The 22,874-nt window shown below is 45.3% G+C and overlaps 1 protein-coding gene across 1 annotated transcript; it reads right to left on the reverse strand.

The window, feature by feature from the left end:
- Positions 1–1,618: 1,618 nt before the first annotated feature.
- Positions 1,619–17,066, reverse strand: LOC117883826. Its single transcript, XM_034783621.1, has 20 exons — positions 17,055–17,066; positions 16,919–16,946; positions 15,825–15,873; positions 14,676–14,834; positions 13,800–14,014; positions 12,997–13,100; positions 12,438–12,556; positions 11,758–11,907; positions 10,935–11,146; positions 9,425–9,510; positions 9,155–9,285; positions 8,155–8,301; positions 7,532–7,722; positions 7,159–7,241; positions 6,684–6,820; positions 5,639–5,763; positions 4,857–5,010; positions 4,075–4,293; positions 3,641–3,811; positions 1,619–2,273 (listed from the first exon to the last, which is right to left on the reverse strand). Exons 6-20 carry the CDS (start codon positions 13,067–13,069, stop codon positions 1,884–1,886), a joined length of 2,388 nt encoding a protein of 795 aa, XP_034639512.1. The 5' UTR covers positions 13,070–13,100; positions 13,800–14,014; positions 14,676–14,834; positions 15,825–15,873; positions 16,919–16,946; positions 17,055–17,066; the 3' UTR covers positions 1,619–1,883.
- Between the last annotated feature and the right edge of the window lie 5,808 nt (positions 17,067–22,874).

Here is a 22,874-nt window from a genome sequence, read left to right on the forward strand (position 1 = left end):
GTTACTCATTCCACAGAAGCATGCCCCGACGGGTTAGTTAGGAAACAGGCCCCTAGCAAATCTAGGACCATAAGCTTAGGAATGACTCTGTATTTTTGCAGTGCCGATGCAGCTTGACAGGCAAGTAAAAGGAGCATGTGAGCACATGACAACCTTTTATGGCTGAACTCTTACGTGGTCTGTCTTAGGGTGGGATGTCTCTTTAAGGGAACTGGGCTTAGCCCACTTGTGACTGATCAGCTGCCTCCCAGCTGCTGAGATAAAAGGCCAACGAGCAGGTCACATAAGGGAGAGTGAGGTGCAGAGTGCAGGGAGGTTTCTGCAGCAGACTCTGGATCAGAGAAGGGGCTGGAAAGGGGCTTATCAGACCAGTTAGATGGATCCTGGCTGGGGATAGGTGCAGTGTTGGGAGCAGTAGTGGGAGTTCAGGACCTGGCTGACCTGTCCTGACGGATGTTGAGCTGTGTTTGAACAATAAATGCATCCCTCAGAAAAGAGAATGAAACAGTGACTCTGCTGGGAGCTTCGCTGATGCACTGGCCTGCCGGCTAACATGAGAGTAGGGAAACTGAGGCAGGGGAAGGTTCTGGAAGCAGAACTTGGGAAAACCCTATGACAGGATTCATTTCAACCAGAGTCAGGCTGAAATCCAGGCCCACCACCTGGGGCACCGCCATTGCAGGACAATGCAGTGTTTTGTGGGGGGGCTTTGTGCATTTCTACCCACACTTTAAAAAATATAGCCTGTAACTTTCCATGTAGTGATTCCCTGGAATGTGTGGCGCATCTAACAGACAGCAACATGTTACACACATGTTAATAACATGCTCTCCTGGCTTTCTACCCCAGCCAGCGTTATGGCAAGGAACCTCCTACCTGGTGAGCGCTCAGCGTGGCGGTTTTGTTTTTCACGTGTTCCACCAGCGACGAGATCTTGTCAGGCGACAGTCTGCTGGCTGCGCCGCACTGGAAACCTTGCAGCACTGCTGCTGAAAGGCTAAATTCAGGGTGGGTTAGTTCTTCATGGGCACAGGGCATTTGAAATGAGATTTCCCTCAAAGAGGACGCTTGATCACAAGCCAGTGGAAATTCTAGGCTGCCTCTAGCCGCTACGATCAATGGCTGTGGGTTTGTCTATATGCAAGAGACCGTGACCGTAAGCTGTCACAATTGGAGGGGAATTATACAAAACGTACCCTAGGCTGAGTGCTGCCTTCTGTCCTGAAACGAGCCCCCTTTAGGCCTTTGCTTTAAGCTGGGGTGAGGCAAACTGAGCCTGCACCTGGATTTTGGCTGAGGGAAGCCCTTGTATTTGTGTTTGGATTTAAAGGGGTAGGGCATTCTTTACACGTCTGTTTTTGTTCTACAATAAAACACTACACAGAGGTATTTAAACTCCACCTAGGCATCCAGGATCACATGTGCAAAGGCATTTAGGTGCGTACGTACCTTTGAAATCTGGCCCACATCCAAGCAGCCTGTCACGCTGATTCTTAGCAGCGTCGGAAGCACATACGATATAGCTCCATATAAGCCATCTACTGAGATTATTTTACCTACCCACAAAGCTTGGAGTTCTGAAAACATAGTACTCACTCAGCGTAATTATCGGTAGCATTCAATACATCCACAAAAAACACAGCTGCCTGTGAGGGAGAACAACACACACTCAGATAGACAAGACATGGGGGAGACAAGCCAAGAACCATGCGCAACCAGCCCCACAGAGAAAAGAAGAAAGCTAACGTTACTGTGTGATTAGATGTCTTGCTGAGGGCTTTGACCTCTCCATAATCCTTTTTATAAGTGGCAAACAACTCCCTTAACGTTCACACCACTCAGATTTGTGCAGGTCACGGAGATGTCTGAGAAACCATGGGTGGTTAAAAGCAGAGCATGTAGATAAAATAATAATACACACTTATACAGAACCTCTCACAAAATGTCCCCGGGGCCTTCACCTCACACATGTAGTTAAATGCAGCCTTAAACCTAATAGACTCCTCTCTGAATGCAGAGCCCTCACTCAGGTCAACCCTCCATTGATTTAACATATAACCAACTCTAGCATCAGCCTTAAACACCCTTCTGGAAATGAAGAGAATGAGACCAGCCCTTAACGTCACCTGCTCTGGTGTCCATTGTTTCTCATTGATTTTGCGAAGATCTAGGAGCTCGTCTCGAAACACCAACAATGGGATTGGAACCTGGTCCACCAAATCATCTGGCACGTTATTTAAAATGTCATTCAGCGATGAGGAATTGGAGATGATCTGCAAGGGATACCATCAACTTATCAAAATACATGGCTTTGACTTCCCACGTGACTTGTCCCAGAAATGCTTTTAATGCATTGGGATGAAAGAATCAGGCTAATAATAGCCAGATGCCCACATTTTCTGATGGGATCTCCACATTTTGCAATTCCATCCCCAGAAAATTCAATGGCTTGGGTTGCAGATCTGGGTTTCTGGCAATCTAGACTACATTTTGCTTGCCATAGAAATGTAGGCATCAAAGGGCCCTTGAGAAGTCATCTAGTCCAGACCCTTGCATTGAGGCATGATCAAATAAATCCCTACACCATTCTTGACAGGTAAAAACCTCCAGTGATGGGGATTCCAATGTCTCTTAGAAGCCTATTCCAGAGTTTAGCTACTCATACTTAGAAAGTTTTTCCTAATATCTAACCTAAATGCAGATTAAGCCTATTCCTTCTTGTCCTACCTCCAATCGATATGGAGAACAATTGATCACAGTCCTTTTGATAACAGCCCATAACATAGTTGAAGACTGTTATCAGGTTCCCCCTCAGTCTTCTTTTCTCAGGACTAAACATGCCCAGTTTTTTTAACCTTTCCTCACTGGTTGGGTCTTCTAAACCTTTTATCATTTTTGTCACTCTCCTCTGGACTCTCTTCAATTTGTCCACATCTTTCCTAAAGCGTGGCCCCCAGAACTGGACACAGTACTCCAGCTGAGGCCTCACCAGCGCTGAGTAGAACGGGAAATTTCTTCCTGTTAATACATCCCAGAATGATATTAGCCTTTCTCACAACTGCATTACAATGTTGACTCATATTCAATTTGTAATACACTATAACCCCCAGAACCTTTTCAGCAGCTCTGCTGTCTAGCCAGTTATTCCCCATTTTGTAGTTGTGCTTTTGATTTTTCCTTCCTAAGAACATTAGTTTGCACTTGTCTTTACTGCAGTTCAACTTGTTGAATTTCGACCAATTCTCCAATTTGTCAAGGTCATTTTTAATTCTAATCCTGTCATCCACGGTGTTTGTAACCCCTCCCAGCTTGGTGTCATCCACAAATGTTATAAGCCTACTCTCCACTCTGCATACACTTCATTCCATTATCTAAGTCATTAAAGGGAATATTGACTAGTACCAGTCCCAGGATGGAACCCTGTAGGACCCTGCTAGATACGTCCTCCCTGTTTGACAGTGAATCATTGATAACTACCCTTTGAGTACAGTTGTGCCCCCACCTTATAGTAATTTCATCTAGACCACGTTTCCCTTATAAGAATACCATGGGGATGTTTTAATCCACCCCCAGCTGTCACAGGGACCAGGTACTCAGTAATAAGAAAGAAGGCAGGTTCTCACCTAGCAGTTTTGCTTACCTTGTCCACAAAAGCTCTCTTTAAATAGCCAGGAGCCTTCTTGATGGTTCTATGGAAATTGGCATTCTTAGCCATCTTCATCGCAGTGTCTGCTGTGATGTTACTGAAGATGCGACTGGGGAGGCCTGGCACCAACCTTCCAAGTCTCTGAAATGCCTCTGCCGTATCGAACTGCGATGAGAAGAAAACACAGAGCAGACCCGATTAGAACTCTAAGGTTCAGCGCTTAGTGGAGACTTCCCCATCCCGAACCCTCTGCTCAACCCCATAGAAACTGACTGTTCAGCTAAAAGCCAAGTCAACGGGGAGTGCGCCAGCTCCACTAACGATGAATGTGCAATCAAAATATATGTGCATTAGATACAAAATCGGCAAAATAACATCACCACCAGATGCTCTGTGCAGACCCACTTAGCAAGATGACAAATTCCTACCGTGAAATTACTGCTGATTAACTTGTTCATCAGCCCTTGAGATTGTCCCCTATCCCAGCCGTTGACTTGTCCAAGCGACTGCAAGGCCAGTGGATCTGCTATATCCTGAGCTCTCAGTTCTAAAATCTGCCCGGAGGTCAGCCCCACGGCTTGCTGCCCCAAAGCAGCCAGGGTCCTTGCATCAAACGTAGTGATCTGAGCGACGAGCATAGTTGCGAGCTGGAAGGAAAGGGAGATGAAAACTGTAAACAATAATCGACAAATCGCTAATAACTAAGTCCACCTAGAAAATTCCGTGGAACATTCACCTGAGACAAAATTCTGCTCAGGAATGTTGGGTTTTTTATTACTATGGCCTAGAAGCCAATCTCCAGATGATAAACCTACATTCAGACTCTGAGTCTGGATCTAAACTTTATATCTAAATTAAGGGTCAAACCAAAACCACACAGATGACTGGTTCCAAAGCCAAACTTCCCTAAGATTTTGGAGCGTTGGGATTCAGCCTTTACAGATAGTATCAGGGGGTAGCCGTGTTAGTCTGTATCTACAAAAACAACAAGGAGTCTGGTGGCACCTTAAAGACTAACAGATTTATTTGGGCATGAGCTTTCGTGAGTAAAAACCTCACTTCTTCGGATGCATCGGTTGGAGCGGCAAACTCCGATTCAACACTTCCCCAGAGCCCAGCACCTGACCTCCCGCTAGAGTTACACTCTGATGGGATGTCCCTCTGGCTTCTGAACAGCTAAGAAACATCTCACAGACCTCTGGATACTTACCTGGCGGTCAGTGGTAAAGGGGTCTTTGAGTTCTGATGCGTTTGAAGGGACACAATGGAGGTTTATCCTAGCAATGATGCTCAGTGAAGCACTGGAGTTGAGCAGGCGTATTGTGGTAGAATGTCTGGCAAAGCAGAGGAGCTGGTCTGGAAGGCTTTGAGCAAAGTGAAATGAAAAACATGTTAGTAGGGTAGGTGGGTGGGTGAGACAGAGAGAGTGTCTGACATTGGCTATTTAGACAGCTGGTCAATATTTCTCATTTGAAACTTTTTTTCCTATTAAAATGGACTTTTTAAAAAAAACTGAAAATGTTCATATAGAATCTTTCTGGGGTTTTTTCCAAAATTTTCTAATTTTTCAACCAAAAAACCCCAATTTTAATTTTTTTCAGTTTTACGGTTTCATTTTTCTTTGTTCATTTTTTTGTTTTTCCTCTTTCTTCCCCATCATCCTTCTTCAGAGGAGGAAAAAAAGGGAGGGGGGGACAAAACACTGAAAAACTGAAAAGTGAGAAAAACATTTTAAAAAAATCAGAAACATTAAAAAATGGTCACAAAAATTTCAAGAAAACAAAAATTTGTGCGGTGGGTTTTTTTTTTGTCATGAAATGTACCATTTTTCACCCAGCTCTCATAAATATAATGAGCGTGTGTGTAAATTTAAATGAACAACAGATGCTCTTCTATAAACGTTTGCACAGCACATGGAAGCAAACTCACCATCTTCATTCCTTTCCTGCACATTTTCTTTGGTTTTAGTGCTAATAAACATTTCTTACTCACTTGACAAGACTGAAGTTTGAATTCTTGGCAAACAGCGCTGTGGCATACAGCTCTGCTACGTCCTTATGGATTCTTGTGTGGTTGATGAGTCTCAGGTTGTCTGGGTTTATGGCTAGATCCTGGAGCTAGGAAAGGGCGAATGTGCAGTGTCAGTCCACGCTCAGCGTGATTTTCAGAGATGCTGAGCATCTGTAGACTTCAGCAGGAACTGACAGCACTCAGCAACTCTGAGATTAAGCCAATAATTTTTTTAATGCCCGCTAGTGTCGGTCTAAATACAGTACTTCTTAGGAAACGCCTGTTGGAGTATGCGACCCAGAATACTTCACAGGAAGTTGGGCTGGGTGTCTGCTTGGAGAGGGAGAAGTAAAGTGTGTGGATTGCTGGCAGCAAAGATCTTTGTCTTTTCCCTACAGGAACCTGCAAAGCTAAATCTCACATGTGCACAGTGCCCGAGGTGGATTCAAGGCAGATACAGACTCTGTCACTGAGTTCTTTTCATGGTATATAGGGCAGGGGGCCCAAGTCAGCACATGGGGAATAAGTCTAGGTAGGATGCTGAGTTTATTTTCCATGCCTGCTAAGGCTCAGTGAGTGTACCTGTCCTTGTCCCATTTCAAAAAACCCCTTCCCTCCCGCCCAGGGAACTGGCATCCCAGAAGAACCTGGCTCTTGGACTGCACCTTAACTACATAAGTGGAGACCTTACCACTTTGAAGGATATCAACTCTCATAAACTCAACTCTATAGGAGTCGTGCATTCTCCCCCAGCTAACAGGTTCTGCTGTTGTCTGAGGTCCAGCTGGGGTTGGCAGAGCTGTTTTGGGGCCTGGTAGCTGCCTTGACCATGCCACCAGGGGGAGCGCACGAGCCAGTGCTCCTCTTCTTAATGGACCCACTCCCACACCCATTAAATTCAATGGGAGTTTTGCCCCTAACTTCAGTTGGACCGGATCCAGGCGTAGAATCTCACGCTGTGGTTATTTCCATGTTGGCTTGCATCGCAGGCCAGTATCACACTGAAGCCCCCAGCCAGCATACTTACAAGTGTTGCGTTGTTGTTGATGAATGATCTTACATCGTCCGCACTGCTGTAGCGGATGGAACGCCCAAGGTAAGCAGCAAACCAATTTGCTGTGCGTGGGTCACTGGCATTGTAACATCTGGGTCTAGCACTTGTTGCTGCATAATAAATGACGGTTAAATCATAAACCAGGTAACGTAGCTAGAGATAAAGCTCTGTACCTATAGATATCTGCGCTGTCATGAAATTTCTACTGTTGGAAGTTAAAATTTCTTGCAAATACTTACTGCCATTCCACCACTGCAGAATCCAAACTCAACCCCAGCCCAGATTCAGCCTTGAACCTGACCTCTGAATTTCAGCCTATACCAGATCCAAGTCGGGGTTCAAACATTAACATTTCAATTTATTTCTCATGCTTTTGGGCACTATCACGTGAGAAGAGAATACAGGCTATTCTCTAGCAGATGCTCCTAGGGCAGACATTGAGACTTACCGGTGAGATAGTCTTTGGTGAAATTATAGATCTCTTGCTGGCTGACCTTGAAAGCTGTAATGTTATTGCTCAGTTTGCCCACGCTGTATAGAGAAATGGAAACAAAGGAGTAATGAAGATTAGACAGCAAAAGCAAACACAGCCTAGAACTGGGGAAAGGAACAGGTATGCAGCTAAGCACAGGATGGCTTCCTCATATAGACCGGGAAGCTGGTACTCGAAACAAAGATGGAACAAGGAAATGTTAAGAAATGTTCTGCGACTCTGAGTATTTTGTGTTACAGACATATAAATGTCAAGAAATTTGTTCAACTAAGGATCAGAAATACTTGTGACACAAAGGAGCCCTCCGTGCTCCACTGAGGGGGCTTACATCGTGCGGAACGCTGTGCAGCTGGCGTTCTGGGTCCCGCTGAAGTTCAGTATGTTGCCTTGGATAAAACTGAAATATTGCGACAGACGTGCGCTGAGCCACGTGTCCACCACTGTCTCATTGTCACTCCTCAACACCGCAGGCCACACACCAGCCAGAATGGCCGTCCTGGTGTCATTTGGGAGGGTGTCCTAGAGGGAAGGCAAAGGAAAATGGCAGCAATATACCCTTCTTTACTCTAGTCTCTGCTAGATTATTTAGATTGCACCTTGGCAGATATTAATGGAGCTCTTATTCCCATAATCATTTTTAGTTGCATATGTAATTTTTTTCTCATTTTTTTGTCCTTCCTATATTATAAAACCCAATAAAATACTGTCAACTTCCAAGAACACTCTGCAAGATCCAATATATCCCAAAGGCAAAGAGTTTCCTGATTTTTATTACTTGCAGTGTCCGGACACATTGTCAATATCCCTTTGCTGCCTGTGGAACTCACTGAATTCTCTTGATTTGGACCCCTGTTAATTCAGGTCACTGGTGGGGTGTTTCTGTGCAAAACCCATTACAATATGGAGGCTCATTTGGACTTAGGGAAAGTGAGAAGCAAATATCTGACCTACCATAATGCTCCTCTTGTTAAACAGGTCAATGAAGGCCCCTCTCCTTTTATAGTTCTTCAGAAGAACAGTCAGGAAGTTGTTGTCATTGAGAAAGTCAGAACTGGATAACAAATCAGCCAGTGCAGCTGGGGCCACTGTATTCACAATCTGGGATGAAGAGATAAGGATTAGGCTGGAGAAGGCTGATGGTAGCAACTCTTAGACAAAAGGAACTGTTTGCTGTGACTGTTGTATGGGTGATGGGTGCTGGATTGACAACCCTGAAGCCTGTTCATGTACAGAATGGGTATAAACCACAGAGCTGGTAACTTCCCTCTGCTCTCTCCCAATGTGCCCAACTTTGAACTGGAATGGTTCACGCCTAGCAATGAAAGTGGAGTTCAGACTCAGTGGCCAGTCAGCCCTTGGCCTCTCTGCTGAGATTGTCAACAATGGAGTCAATTAGTGTCACCTGAAGTGGTGGTTTTGGTAATGTGGACTGGACAACTAACCAGACTCAGATCTATCCATTTAGGGTCCAGCTCTGTAAACTTTACTCATAGGAGAGATCACTTGAATCGCCCCAATGTGAGTACAGGTCGAACTTTCCAAGACCAGCCTCTTATTTCACCTGTGTGACAACAGGCTGTGTAAAGCGCGTTAGAAACTTTCAAGAGACTTCATTAAACATAGGTCAATGATGAACAGAGGAGTGGAATGGGGCAGTTGGCTCAGATACTACTGTGATTGGTCCCCTGTAAATACGAGAGAGAGAGAGAGAGAGAGAGAGAGATGTGCCACTAGCAATTGGACTAGTAACTGAGAGAAACTCTGAAAGAATGTCTCCCCAAAAAGGAGGTACGTCAGGAGGCAGAATGCCCCCTCCTGCATTAGGCAAAAAATAAATGTGGAGACCACGTTATGAATACGTGTACAAATTCACAGGATTGTTCAGGTGGGCTGTGTGTGTAACCGGGGGTTGCAGCAAGATCACGAACACATCTCCTAGCTATTCCAGTACCGTTTGGATTTCAGATGCGGGAACGATGGAGGCGAGATCTCTCAGATTCAGAAAAGCAGCAAAGCCCTGAAACGTCTCTCTTAGATACACGGTGAAGCTAGTGTTTGTGGTGTAGCACCGTAGGGAGGAACCTGAAATAACCAGAGGGAAAAGGACAATGGCTTAAAAATAATGCCTGGGAGTGGGGCTCAGCGGAGTGGAATGAACCAGTTACGATGTCAAAGCAGCTGAATCGTTTAGTGAAACCTTTCCATGAACAATGCTCCTTACCGGCTGTCACGTTCAGTATCCCGCGGTAAATGCTCTGTCGCGTGGTGTTGCTGAAGTCGGTGATGGAGCTATTAAGCACAGTTACTCTGTAACATAGCAGATACATCACTTAACTCATTCCAGTTAAGCAGTTTAGCAACCCCTTCCTGGTACTCAAAGGCCTAATCAAACTCCTGTTGAAGTTCCCATCAAGAGTCTGAATTGACCTCAGTGGGATTTGGATGGGAGCCCAGGTAAACTCAGCTCAGGTACAGTGTATTCTTGGGAGGTTTTTCACCCCATTCTCCAGCTGGGTTGACTGAGGCACGAAGCCCAGTGACTTGGCTGGGAAATTCCACCGGGAGCCAGGGGTTTTGGACCCTGGGACCAGATTAAGGCTAACCACTGTTTGGATGCACCAAAAATATACATATGCCAATCTGCTTGTGTATTTCATGGGAGATGGAGATGGAAAATTGGGAAGCCCCTTGGAAACAGGGAACCCCGAACCTGCTCATGCTTTTGGGAATGAGGGGGGCAAAGGGGTTGGATGGAGATTCAAAAGATGCACATCTCTACACAGCAACAGTCTAGAATAGCCAGTGCATTTGATCTAGGCTAGAATCCACCAGTTGCTTGTGTCCATAATATAACACCATCATCACAATATTCTAATGCACAGACCTTGTGTTATTAACACTGCTGTATTTTAGCAGCCATGCAGGGTTCACAGAAATAAACCGCTTTCATTACATGTAGATCTGGCTTCAGTGTAATCTATACAACTTAATACAACCCCCTTCCCCCATAAAAAAACAAATCAAAACAATGTAACAGCTCTTCAGGGCAGGAACTGCATCCTTATATACCTGCACCTAGCAGTGGGCAGCACTGCACGAAATAATAAGCATATAATCAACAGAGGATGTAAAATGATGTCCTGGTTAGATCACAGGAACAGGAGTCAGGGCTCCTGAGTTTTATGCTTAGCTCTGTCACTGCCTCGCTGCATCTGTTTCTACCTCTGAAAAATGGGAATCATAATAGCCACTCATCTTTGTAAGGTGCTACTTGAGGTCCTTGTCTGAAAGGTGCTCTGCACGTGAAAAGTATTGATAATAGGGGTGGTCAAAAGTTTTCTGTCCAAACTGTTTTTGGACAGAAAATTGGGTTTTTGAGGAACCATTGTCTACACTATGACCAAGGACACCCATGATGTACCACACAGGCTCACCAAGAGGGCAGTCCAACATGCATCCAGGGAGATGTAGTCCAACCAGGGAGCCTGGCGTATAGAGGAGAATGGGAGTGTCAGGCACCTGAACTACAGCTCCCATGAGGCACGGCAGCAGCATTTCAGAATCAAAGTATGTCAGGGTTTGGCTGACATCTTTTGGACTTAGACGTTTTGCTGAAAGGTCAAAACTTTCCATGGGGGAGAGGGGAATAACCTTTTCCAACCAGCTTTAATTGATGATAATAATAGTCTGAGCCAGTCCTATGATAAACAGGGGAAGGGAATAGCTCCTACACAGCATTGATGGCAGAGCAGTTTCTAGATTCTAGACCGTTGAAAACGAGTGGGACATGGGTGCTGTTCAGTCCTGAGATCAAGCCTGCAAGGCGAGGATCCATCCAGTGCACGAATTCAGCATCATCTGCCTTCTGAAATATTGGCTGGACTGCAGCTAGGATGTGCTGTAGCAGCGTGGCTCTGATGTCCCCCTTCAGACTCAGGTTGGCCTGGAGCAAAGGGAAGGAGAAAGAGAGAGCTCTGGGGAGCAGATCCTCAGCTGATGTGGACTGACATAGCACTGCTGAAGTCAAAGGAGCTATGCAGGACACCAGCGGAAGAGGTGGCCCAAGGTGTCTTGGATTTGAAGCCGCTGGGAAGGGAGCTGGTTATATTCCAATAGGTCTCTAGTCTCTTGAGACTCTGGAGAGCACGGCTTGCTTTTAGATTCCCCCTCTGCTTCTTTTCCACTCCCATCCTCACACCCTCACCCAGATGCCCAATGGAGACACACACTACTTTGAAAATAAAAGCACAGTTCTCCTGGTCCCAAATTCCTCCCAGCTGCAGTGTCCCATCCCAGCCTCATCTTCCCTCCCCGTATCCACATGTTCCTTAGGGAGAAGTAGGGAATGTGTCATCTATGGGTGGACATGCGGAACAGATACTGTATTGTACCTACACTCCCATAGAGTACCCCAACATTTTTGAGGAAGTTAAGCCTATCAGGGCTATGAATCCTGCCACGGCTTTTTGCACAAAAGTTCCACTGCCTTCAATGACAATTCCTCCAGTGGCCGGCTATGGCCCTGAACACTGGAATGACTCTCACCAGCCTGACCTGTTTGTTCAATTCATCGATGTACTCGGTTACTGTAGAGGTGGTCACAAAACTCATCAGTCTCTGAACATCTTCGGGGGTCTGCAAGGTCCCCTGGGTGGCTGATAACTGCGCACGCTGCTTCACTGTCAAACTACTGAGCACATCGAACTAAGGAAAGGCAGAGTGAAAGGAGAAGGGACAGGAATGAGACATCTGCTTTAGGTAGGAAGGATGCCCAGGGCAGCAATTTTAGTGACTCAAGGCAAAACACACGTTGCTCTAGTTTTTAGAAAACCCTCCGTGCTGGTGAAGGATGGGGTGGAGTTGATGTCCTGCAGAGCTGTTGATAAAATGACAGGTCTACAGGCTCAAGGCTTGTATTTATCCACACAACAGGCACCACATGGACAGTAACAGGGGAAGCGTCCCCCAATCTCACATGTGTTTCAGCCATCAGCCCCAGGAACCACTCCTAGAGTAGTTCATTCTCCATGGGACAATCATTCACTGACCTCTCTGCTTGGACCTCCCACCAGGGAGCCGTTCCGTGCTGGCAGTGACAATGAGGTTTCTGATTATTAGCACCTGTCCGCCTAGGAAGCGGCCTGAAGCCAGCAACTCATTTAGAACAGGGTCCTACACCCAAAATATAACCACGCCTGTCTCTGTATGTAGGAATAATCATAGCCACTACTTACCCCATTAAATCTGGAGTTCAGAGAGAGCAAGTCGTGATATGCAGCGTGTCTGCTGAAGTTTCTAAAGTTGGCCGTTAGCCAAGCCGTGCTGGTGTTAAGGCTATCAACACAAGCTGATCCTGCAAGAGAACAATGGACAGCCATGGGGGCACCTCCCGCAGCTCAAAAGAAACGTGATGCTGAAAAAAGGATGCTTCACTAGAAAGTGCCATGAGATCAGACACTGCTAGGGCTATTCAAAAGGCCATGATCTACAGGCAGGAGGTGCTAAAACTCCCCCCGCCCCAGCACCATTCAATAAAACTTGAAGAGGCATCAGCAACAATATCCAAGGCCTAAGTCAGCATTGAAAAATGCACTGGTTTCTGGGCTGCCCAGGCTTGTATTCCAGGGCATTCGCAGCCCCTTTGCCAGGCAGCTCTCTGGATAAACTGAGCTCTCCAGCAGGAATCACTGCCCACCTGGCACCCCAAGTGTCAGAGCCGAACCACCATTAAAATCTCCTGAAAACAGACAGCGATGTGTCAGGTTTGCCTGGAGCCATCATGGGTTCCCTTACCTGTAACGTTTAACCCTTTCAGGTAAGGAAGCTGGAAAGCACGGTAGACTTCCTCTTGGGTACTGTGGTTCATCTTTTTAAATTCCAGATCCAGGCCTTTAACTCTGGAACAGGGAATGATACATCACAGAGAGGTGGGGGGGGGGGGCAGATTAGTTATGACAGGCAAGATGTCCCATTCAGCTTTTTGCCTCCCAGTCTTTGATCTCAATATGGCTGTTTATCATAGATTCCACTTAAAGGAGTCACAGAATCTCCTGAGCTGGCTGTGAATGTTGTACACCTGATCAGTACATGCTGCTCTCCCACTGTGGGTACCATGCCCACACACCAGGCTCTGAGCCACTGTCTTCCGTAGCTCTCACTCCACCTTTCCCCAACGTTCTTCTCTCTCTCTCTTTCCCTGATTAATCTCTCCAATTCGCTCATCAAAGAAGCAGATGTTACCAAATCTAAGGTATCAGTCATCTATATAGATACAGAATCTATCTATCTATCCCCATCCACCCTATCTATCTATCTATCTATCTATCTATCTCCAGACACTCTATCTATCTATCTATCTATCTATCTATCTATCTATCTATCTATCTATCTATCTATCTATCAACACACANATCTATCTATCTATCTATCTATCTATCTATCTATCTATCTATCTATCAACACACAGTCCTTCATAAGCTCAGGCTCTCAGGAACACTATTTGAATTGAATCTAAGTCACGGATCCATTTCTAACACAGAGAGTTGGGAGACGGGAGAGATTTACTAATGAGACTAGATATAACCAGTGAAACATACATTGCCTGATACTGCGCGCATCCCAAGGTCTCATTCCGAAGGCACTGGAGTATGTCGATAGAGACTGCAGCTAAAAAGGGCCTTAACCTCTTCTGGAACCATGGCCCCACAAACTCTGTCTCATTATAAAGCTCCTCGTTTCTCAGCTTCCCATCCCATAATGCCTCCAGTGCAAAGCCTTTCCATTCCGATGGGATCCGTGAGGAGTTAACAACCTGCAACATAAATATTTTATCTTTGATATTGGGTAACAATCAGCATCCCGTACATCACCCGGCTATAGCTCCAGTCAGCCAGGGATCCCGAGGAGTTTCACAAATGCTAATTCATGAGGCCTCACAACCAGAGATGGACCAACGATTTGTCACCAGTAATACTAGTTATGAATGTAGCTGGTTTTTGTGCTAGGAAACCATTTGTGGGCTGAAGTTGGCTTATCAATCTGTCGTAATATTTTCTTTCTATTCAACCAGCTTTATGAGAGCTCCCCGCATCCCGTGAGAGAGGGCAACATTTTACCCCTATTTTACAGCTGAGGAAAATGGGACACAGAGAAACACAGTGATTTACCCCAAACCAGCGAGGAACACAAGCTAAGTGTCCTGGCTCACAGTCTTGGGTTACGTGCATTCTCTAGACTGCAGCCTGTTATAGTGATGGCTGCTTTCTTACCATTCAGGTAACAAAAGTATCGGCACTCTGCAGAGAGTAGAATATAAGCAGAGTATCTGTAGTTTAACAGCCAACACAGAACAAGAACACAAGGGCACGAACGGAGGGAGAAGGTAATGTTCTTTCTCCAAGCGCTAGCGTAAGAAGTGTGCTTTACAACTCCTGCACTTTCTCCATGGAGCCTCACTCAAAGTGCTAGTTTACCTTGTCATTAAATTCTTCCAATGCTTCCTCCAGCTCTTTCCCGTTCACTTTGCTGACAAGGAGCTTCACAACACTTAGCTGTAAATCAACGTCTTTCCTCAGCAGGAACTCCAATGCTTCCCTGATAAAGGAACTGTTCCATGTTGACAAGTTGTGTAGCTGGAGAACAAACAAATCCATTGACCTAGACAATAAATAATTCTTTCTTTCTTTCTTTCTTTCTTTCTTTCTTTCTTTCTTTCTTTCTTTCTTTCTTTCTTTCTTTCTTTCTTTCTTTCTCATTTCCTGCATAATTTCTCCAAAATGATAACATCACTTCCTGCTTGACATGATCACAATTAACCCCAAGTTATTCATAGCGTTTAAGGCCAGAAAGGACCATTTGATAATCTATCTGACCTTCTGTATGACAGACCCTCATTGGTCACTCAGTTATCCCTGTACTGAGCCCACTAGCTTGTGTTTAACTACAGTAAATCTTCCAGAAAAGGACCCGGTCTTGATTTGAAGACACCACCACTTCCCTTGCTAATTTGTTCCAGTGATTAATCACTCTCCCTGTTAAAAAACTGTGCCTTATTTCTTATTGGAATTGGTCTGACTTCAGCTTCCAGCTATTGGTTCTTCTTATGTCTTGCTCCGCTAGATTAAAGACCCCTTTAGGACCAGGTATTTTCTCCCTGTGAAGGGATTTACACCCAGAACCTGGCATGGTTCTGGTATGGCTATTACCTACATTTATGCTGCTACTCTGGGAGAGTAAGAGAGAGCAGGGCCTCTCCTAGCTCCCTTGTATGGCCTATGGGCATCCCAAGTCACTTCCATGGGGCTGCTGCTCCCCCCTCCTTCTGCTCAGGTGCATGACGAGAAGGACAAGGGTAGCCTTGTCTCTCCCCCACCAGTGCACTGGCCAGTCTGGAGGGAAAAGTTCTGATAAAAACCCTCCCCTTGGAGCAGGGGGCAGACCAAGCAGGGGACTGTGACTCTTAGAATCATCATTTCCTTGTTATCAATGCCCACCACGTCCTAGAAAACTCAACCAGTTTGAAATTATGGAAGTGAGCAAGATGTTAACATTGCAGTGAAATACGGTAGAATGGACTAGAAAGGATATTTGCAACCTCTTGACTAGCACTTTGTGATACTCACATTGTCACAGATTAAATGAGTGAAATTTGAGGACCTTCCAACATCATTACTGTGAAAAGAGAGGAAGAAACTGCAATGTACTCCATGAGAGCAACACACGAGTGAAACGAATGCTAATTCAGTGTCTTTAGTGACTGGCTAACGAGCTACTTCTTTTTCAGCTCAGAACATATGGTATGTGAGTTCAGCTTCCATTGAAATCAATGGCAAACTATCAGTGTGTGCAGAGAGTCTTTAAAGACATGTTTTCTAACTACTAATATAGGATACGTATTGAGTGTAACTGGTCAGAGAAAGGCTGTAAGTGGCAGAGTGGCATAACTTGTCCCAGGCTGGTTGAACAAATTCAGCTTTGGCATAAGCAGGTGCAGTTCCCACTGTGATCTTTGGTTGTATCTGGCACCATTAGGGCAGAGCTGAATGTAACCTTAGCAGTGTTGGGGATGGTGTGAAGGAGAAGATCCTGCTACTTCTCACAATCGCCTGTTTGTTGCTTTTCCTGCTACATCCTCTTGGCGTGCAAGTTACACTCAATATGTCAAATTGGTGCAAGTACCTTGGCAAATACGTCCATATTCGGACCAATTTACACCCAGTGTGTAACTTACCCCTCTGTTTAGGTCACCACTGAATATGGCTCAGGGACTTTAATGGGAGTTGCACCCACGTATTGCAGCTTGAATTTGCCTGTTAGCCTTCTCCAAGTCTAATGTCAATACATCAGACCTTGTGGATGCTGGAAGGACTCATTTAATCAGTCTTTGCAAACAAGTGCTTCACCAATGTGATGAACCTGGATTTTCCCTAGCCTTGGGCGGGTTCATCCTGAGATGGTTCATCCAATCATAGTCCTCCTGTACTAACCCTGAGCACCCAGTGAGCCAGATAGGTTTCCCATTTGAGAGTTACCATAATCCAGAGCTGAACCTTTAAAATAGGGGTTGATTATGGACGTGTCTATGATTCCAAAAGGGGCAGGAAGATAATCTCCTCCCACCTCTGATTAAGTTGACTTTGAACCTACTCTGGGAAAGCATGCAATAGCCAAACTATGCTTCCAAAAAAAGATTTTTCCAGTTAATTTCTGCAAATACCTGGTTATGTTCTCGCAAACTTCTGTTGCTGATAAAAGAGGAAGAAAAAGAAAAAATTAACACTGTTTCCTCCCCACAACAAACCTTAAGGCTTATCACAAAATACAATGATAGATTGTACACCGCAATCACATACCATTTATCTGAATGCCAGGTGCAGGACACTAGAGTGGAGAGGGAGGAAAAAGACACACAAACAAATTTAATCTTTCACTTTTTTGCATGAGTGATTGACATGGTCCTACCGCAGACTTTATTATGGTTACAATACCATATCTTAATACAATACCAAGAGTATCTTATATTGTAGAACTTCTTTCCTCCTTCAAGACAGCAAGTCATTTCACAGACTGTGGGCTGGATGTTCTGGGCTGTTACCGCCCCTTTGTGACACTGGAGCAGTGCAGGGGGGATTGGAAAGCTCTCACAGAAGGAGTGTGGCCGGAATGTCACTGCTATCAGCATTCTACAACAGCTGGAATGGCCCCTTGAGGCTGTGGACAGCTGAGAAAAAATCACAGCCACTCTGAGGCTGTTCAAAGTTACAAGGGCCAAGCAGAAGCACAGATGCAGGATTGGGGAGCTGCAAAGGTGGCAGAAAGTTACTTTTTCTATCCTCTTGGGTGCTGCATGTGTTGGCACTCAGCCAGACTCAGGATCAGGCCCTCTCTATACAGGACTAACTGTCACCCACCACCAGAATGCAGCAACACCTTGTTCTCAGCATGTTGCTCCATTGCAGTTCTCACATGGCATTCCTCAGCTATGACACATCCAGATCGTGACCCTCACTCCACTTACTTAGAGAGAGAATATGCTATAGGACATGAACCCACAACAGAGGCACAAGACAAACTAGTGGGCTGGATTCAGGATGCAAATATCTGTACAAAATAATTGTTTGTTTTTTTCATGCAATTACGATGATTGCATATGCAAATTAAATAATTACACACAATCTACTTTAGTACAGCGTCTAGCACAATGGGGTCCTGGTTCATGATTTGGGCTCAGAGACACCATGGTAATACAAATAAATAAAATAATAAGAATGAATAATTCTCTCAGCATAACTGCACCTATTTTAGATGTGCAATTGGATGTTCATTTATGTACCTACATTTTTTTAAAATGTCAGGTCCAATACAGCTCTTTTCCTTCTAATTCTTATAGCCCCAGTATTATCATTGGTTTCTATGGCTTGGGCCAGTTTCAACATCTTATCATCCTAATTTCTTATTGCCCTGGTTTTACCCTTCTTTTGGAGGTCTCTGCTGATCTCTCTCGCATTGGACTATCTGGTAGGATTTCCTGAGCTACCTGAAATACCTCATTGTTAGCATTCCTGAGGAGCTGTATTAGTGTCTTGATGATATTTAAGCAGATGGCAAAACAACTTACTGATGCAGCTTCCACTGGGTCCATTGAAAATCCTGCAGCAAATTGGAATAATGTTAAAAATAGCCCCTAGTTATTTAAACAAGATCAAATACAAATTCTAAAACGATCAGAGGAGTCTTGTAAAGCATCCCTTAATTTATAGTCTGTGACAAGGAGTCTTTTCTTCACCTCCTTGTTGATGTCATTTTGATAAGCTAATACAGTTACTATACTCAGGCAAATACAATTTGAAGGATCAAAAGAGCGTATTCTAAAAATGCAGCAGACTAGAATGCTATAGTCACTTTCAAGGAAGCAGGACTCAAATAATTGAACCCATCCATTGATTGTGTGTCGGCCAGCTGAAAAGAGAGTGAGACGAGTGTATCTAGGACCAGGATGAGTATACTCCCCTCTGGAAGAGTGTGAATAGTGCAATAAATTTCCTATCCAGTGCCCATTTAGTCAATGGAAAGATGCCCCTGGACTTCACTAGGGTATTGGATCGAACCCTTAGCTAGAACTCTTTGACAGTTTCAGTGCACGTGGGAGCAATGTGGATTTGTAAATTAAAAGCCATTGTCACCTAAGGCTGTGTGGAATAAAGCCGAAGACATACTATTTAAATCCATGTGGGAGAGCCTGCTCTTCTGACAGTTTGCTCTAGCGAATGGATGCACTGATTATACATTGAGAAAACAGGTAAACTCACCCAGGCAAAGGGCAAAAGCCAATATGTAGGAAATGCAGCTCATCTTGGCTGTGAAATGTCTTTGTTCTCAAATTAGGTCTGGAAAACAGAATATACACAGAGCACGTATTGAATAAGCTTCTATCTCACTGAAGCTCTCTCTGTCAGGTTAATTCCCATGGGATGAATGTACCATTCATGTAAACTAGCAACACTACTGACAACTGATTTGTGTCCCATACCTTAGCCAGGGAATATGTGCAAAACCAAGACCCAAATCAGTTTGCTTTACATAAAAGTAATTCATCTTACAAGGGAGCTGATGATATCCCAGACACTTTAGTGCCTTAGAACAAACCTGCCACCAGCAATCAATCACACCATTAGATTGTCGCACAAGGACCCAGCCTGTAGTTAGGTGGTGCATTGTTGGGCTGCCCTAGGAGAATCTCCAACTAAGAAATTGGGTCTCCAGCAGCCACAGTTCATGTCTTGCTTTCCCCTTGCTCTAGGCAGTGATAATTTGCAACTGGCCTATCCCAGCTACATATTCCCACCCCATTCCCTGCATTGACTCAGCGCTGCTGGCTGGCATGTTGGAGTGGGAAGTGGGGCCACCCACCTCCAGGAAGGGAGTAACAGGCACCCAGCTTCAGCACCAGTGTACCAGGAGGAACTCCACTGAAACCAGTGGAGCCACAGTGCTGTATGAGTGCAGAATCCGACCCATTCTCTCCACTCAGTGAGTCCGACCTACCAGAAAGAAAACCAGCGCGCCTTTCACATGAACACTGTGTCAAGCTTTTGGTGCTGTAGGGAGGAGAGACGGAGGCTGGTGTCTTCCCAGGCCTTCATTGGTGTGACAGCCTGGACAATATTAATGTGCTAAAGGGGGACATTCCGATAGCGTCAGATGACAGTATATCTGGCCTGGCTGCTGTTCAGTGCCCCATGCTCAGAGAGGATCCTTGAGAAAGATCCTTTCGGCTATTAACCAGGCATAATAAGCAAGATGTGTTTGATCCCCCCGTTTAGGGCCTGATCCTAAAGGGTCTTTCTAGAGACGTCATTCAGAATTGGATCCAGCCCTTGGAGGCAGAAAGAGGCTGGAATAATGACTCTGTGCAGTCAGTGGCATGACCCCTAAAGTAACTGACAATAACGAGGTAAAGCTAATTGATATATCTGAGAGAAAGGAAGCAGGGCACCATCATTGATTTCAGGGCTTCACGGCCCCTGATTTGAATCTGGGCTTCAGACAAGTGCCAGAACTCAAAGGACCACTCAGCTGAACTCGAGTCTTTCCTGTGTTCTACCCAAGCCATAAATCTGCCCAGGTTCGCACAAAGCTGGGAGCGTGTGGAATATTGGTAACAAAATGCAAAATAACTTGAAATCAAAGGTTTTCGCATTTTGTAGGAACTCAGACAATGTGGAGATTTTTCAAGGCAAAGTGGGTCTATTGCAGGCAAAAATGGGATTGTTTTTTGAGTGAAGTTGGTGACCTTCCCATTGCAAATGTGATCATTTGTGCATAGTTTAGTTTATAAATGTGGAGTCCTCTCAGGTAATTACCTCAGGACATGGTTGATGAAACATGGTGGGAGCAGGCTAGAGAGACCCACAGCAGGGAAGAGGGTGTAATTAACAGGAAGACAAAGGGACACCTAGAAATAGAGCAAACTGGCAGCATGGGGAGATGTAGAGCACCAGGAATGCTGGATTTCCAGGCAAAAGCTTGTGCATGCGTGAATGCAGGGGAAGCAAGAATTGGATCTGGATACATATCTGACAGTGGGGGAGAAAGACAAAAAAACGAAAGTAAAACTTTTTGACAGTGTCACTGGGGAGAAAAGATGAGAAGTGAGGAGTGAGACCCTGTTGCGAGGAATAATACCTGAAACACTGAAACAGCTGATAAAAGTGTCTGATGAGTACGGAACAGAATGAGACTGTAGAGAGATACTGTTTCTTTACCCGAAACCAAGAAGCAGAAGAGACAATAGATACTTCCATCACAGAGCTGAGAACTCCGGCATCCACATGTAACTTTGGAGCCTTAAAAGATTCCCTAACCTGAGACAGGATCATTTGTGGGACCTGTGATTCCAGCTTATGGGACAGTGTGACAGAGTAGGGAGCAGAGTGGATTGACCTGGGAATGTTGTGTGGGAGTTTTATTGAGATTGTCTGCATTGGTGATGGGATACCAATACCTGAGCATGTAACCTGACCTCAGGAGGGGGGGTTGGGGCCAGGTGACACCTTTTGCCCCGGGAAATTGGACAAAGGTGGGGGGAGGAGCCAAGGGCGGTGGCTGCTGGAGACTGCTGGAGGGGTTTCAGTTTAGAGCTGGCTGGGGAAGCGGAGGGAGCCCCAAAACTGAGGGATAAGCTCTTACCCCGCTGGGGACCTGATTGAGGGGTCCTGGTTGTACCTACAAGCTCTGTTTGGGGCTGTGTTCCTGTCGGCTAATAAACCTTCCATTTTACTGGCTGGCTGAGAGTCACGGTGAATCGCAGGAATTGGGGGTGCAGGGCCCTGACTTCCCCACACTCTGTTGACAGACAGACAGATTGTTGAGACAATCAGAGCTAACCCTAGAGAAATGCCTCCAAATAGCAAGAGCACCTGAACTGCCTAGGCGGGAAAGGATCAAAACGATGGCCACTAGTGCAGAACAAGTACACGGGCTCAAGCTAACGGAACTTAGAAAGCAGGACAGAGACAGACTCACCAAGAACGCAGGCATCAGGGTCCAGTGTATACACTGTGGAAAGCAACACGAAGGGCAGAAAGAAAAATGCCCAGCCTATGGGCAACGGTGTAACAGGCTGGGAAACAGACCCACTTTGCACTGCAGCTACCCCCGGAAGATAAGGGCAGCAGTACATGCAGTGAATGAGGATGTAAAGACATCCACTGAAGAGGAGCATATCTGCAGTGTGACTTTAGCAGTTCCAAAGACTGTTATCAATGTGCACGCACTGCAGAAGGCTGCCAGCCATTCAAATGCCATGTTCACAGCCAGGTTATTTGATCAATCACTAATTTGATTCCAACTGGATATCAGAGCCCTCTGTAATGTAATCCCAGCAACATGGATAAGCAGCAATATTAGACTGTAGAAATGTGACCAGGTGCTGCTGTTGTACAATAAAAATCATTCTGAGGACAGTGGGCAAATACAGGCTGTCAATGAGAAACCCACAAAAACAGAGACACTATTGCTTGGGAGATCATAGTAGTTGACACACAGACAGGGTCAAGGCCAGGACAAGGAGGACAAAGAAAGAACTTCAGCCATCAGCTGGCCTGAGTAGGGGAGTCAGAAGCAACTAGGTACATGAGCAATACAGGGGACCAACAGGCTGCCACCAAATAGAACAGGCAGCAACAGTGTTGACGCAAGTGCCCCTACCCCCCAGCGATAATGCAATCAAGAAGTGGGAGACTGGTTCGAAGATCAACACACTTGAAAGACTGAGCCCTAAGAGACTGCAATAGAGTGGCAGTCCAGACCATGTCCCTAGGATGGGATACGTACTAGTAACCTCTGGTTCCAGCAAGTCAGCAAACACAAAAGACACAACAACATCAATTCTTTAAAAGCAAAGTTCTAGCAACGTGCATGGAACTTGGAGAGAGGAACACAGGTTGCAGGAGGGGAGAAGTTTGAGGAGGCACCAGGAAGCCAGTCTGTGTGCACATGGTAGAATGCTACCTGAGGTTTCATATCCCTTCCAAAAAGAATAATAATAATAATTAATAATAGCATTATTGCTTCTAACTCTAGATAGTCTTGTTATCCATATCAATGTCAATCCCTCTTGGAATCATGCTAAGTTTTGGCTTCAGTGACTTCCTGTGGCAGAGTTCCACAGT

This window comes from Trachemys scripta, chromosome 10, assembly GCF_013100865.1.
Source record: "Trachemys scripta elegans isolate TJP31775 chromosome 10, CAS_Tse_1.0, whole genome shotgun sequence".
Taxonomy (NCBI): domain Eukaryota; kingdom Metazoa; phylum Chordata; order Testudines; family Emydidae; genus Trachemys; species Trachemys scripta.

What these genes read in the sequence shown, in the direction of transcription:
- LOC117883826 (XM_034783621.1), bottom strand. Translation starts at nt 13,069, where the DNA reads ATGAACCACAGTACCCAAGAGGAAGTCTACCGTGCTTTCCAGCTTCCT. An exon ending in GATACTGAACGTGACAGCCG is followed by an intron (nt 9,286 to 9,424) that starts GTAAGGAGCATT and finishes TGGTTATTTCAG; the next exon opens with GTTCCTCCCTACGGTGCTAC. An exon ending in CCTTTACCACTGACCGCCAG is followed by an intron (nt 4,294 to 4,856) that starts GTAAGTATCCAG and finishes CTTTCCTTCCAG; the next exon opens with CTCGCAACTATGCTCGTCGC.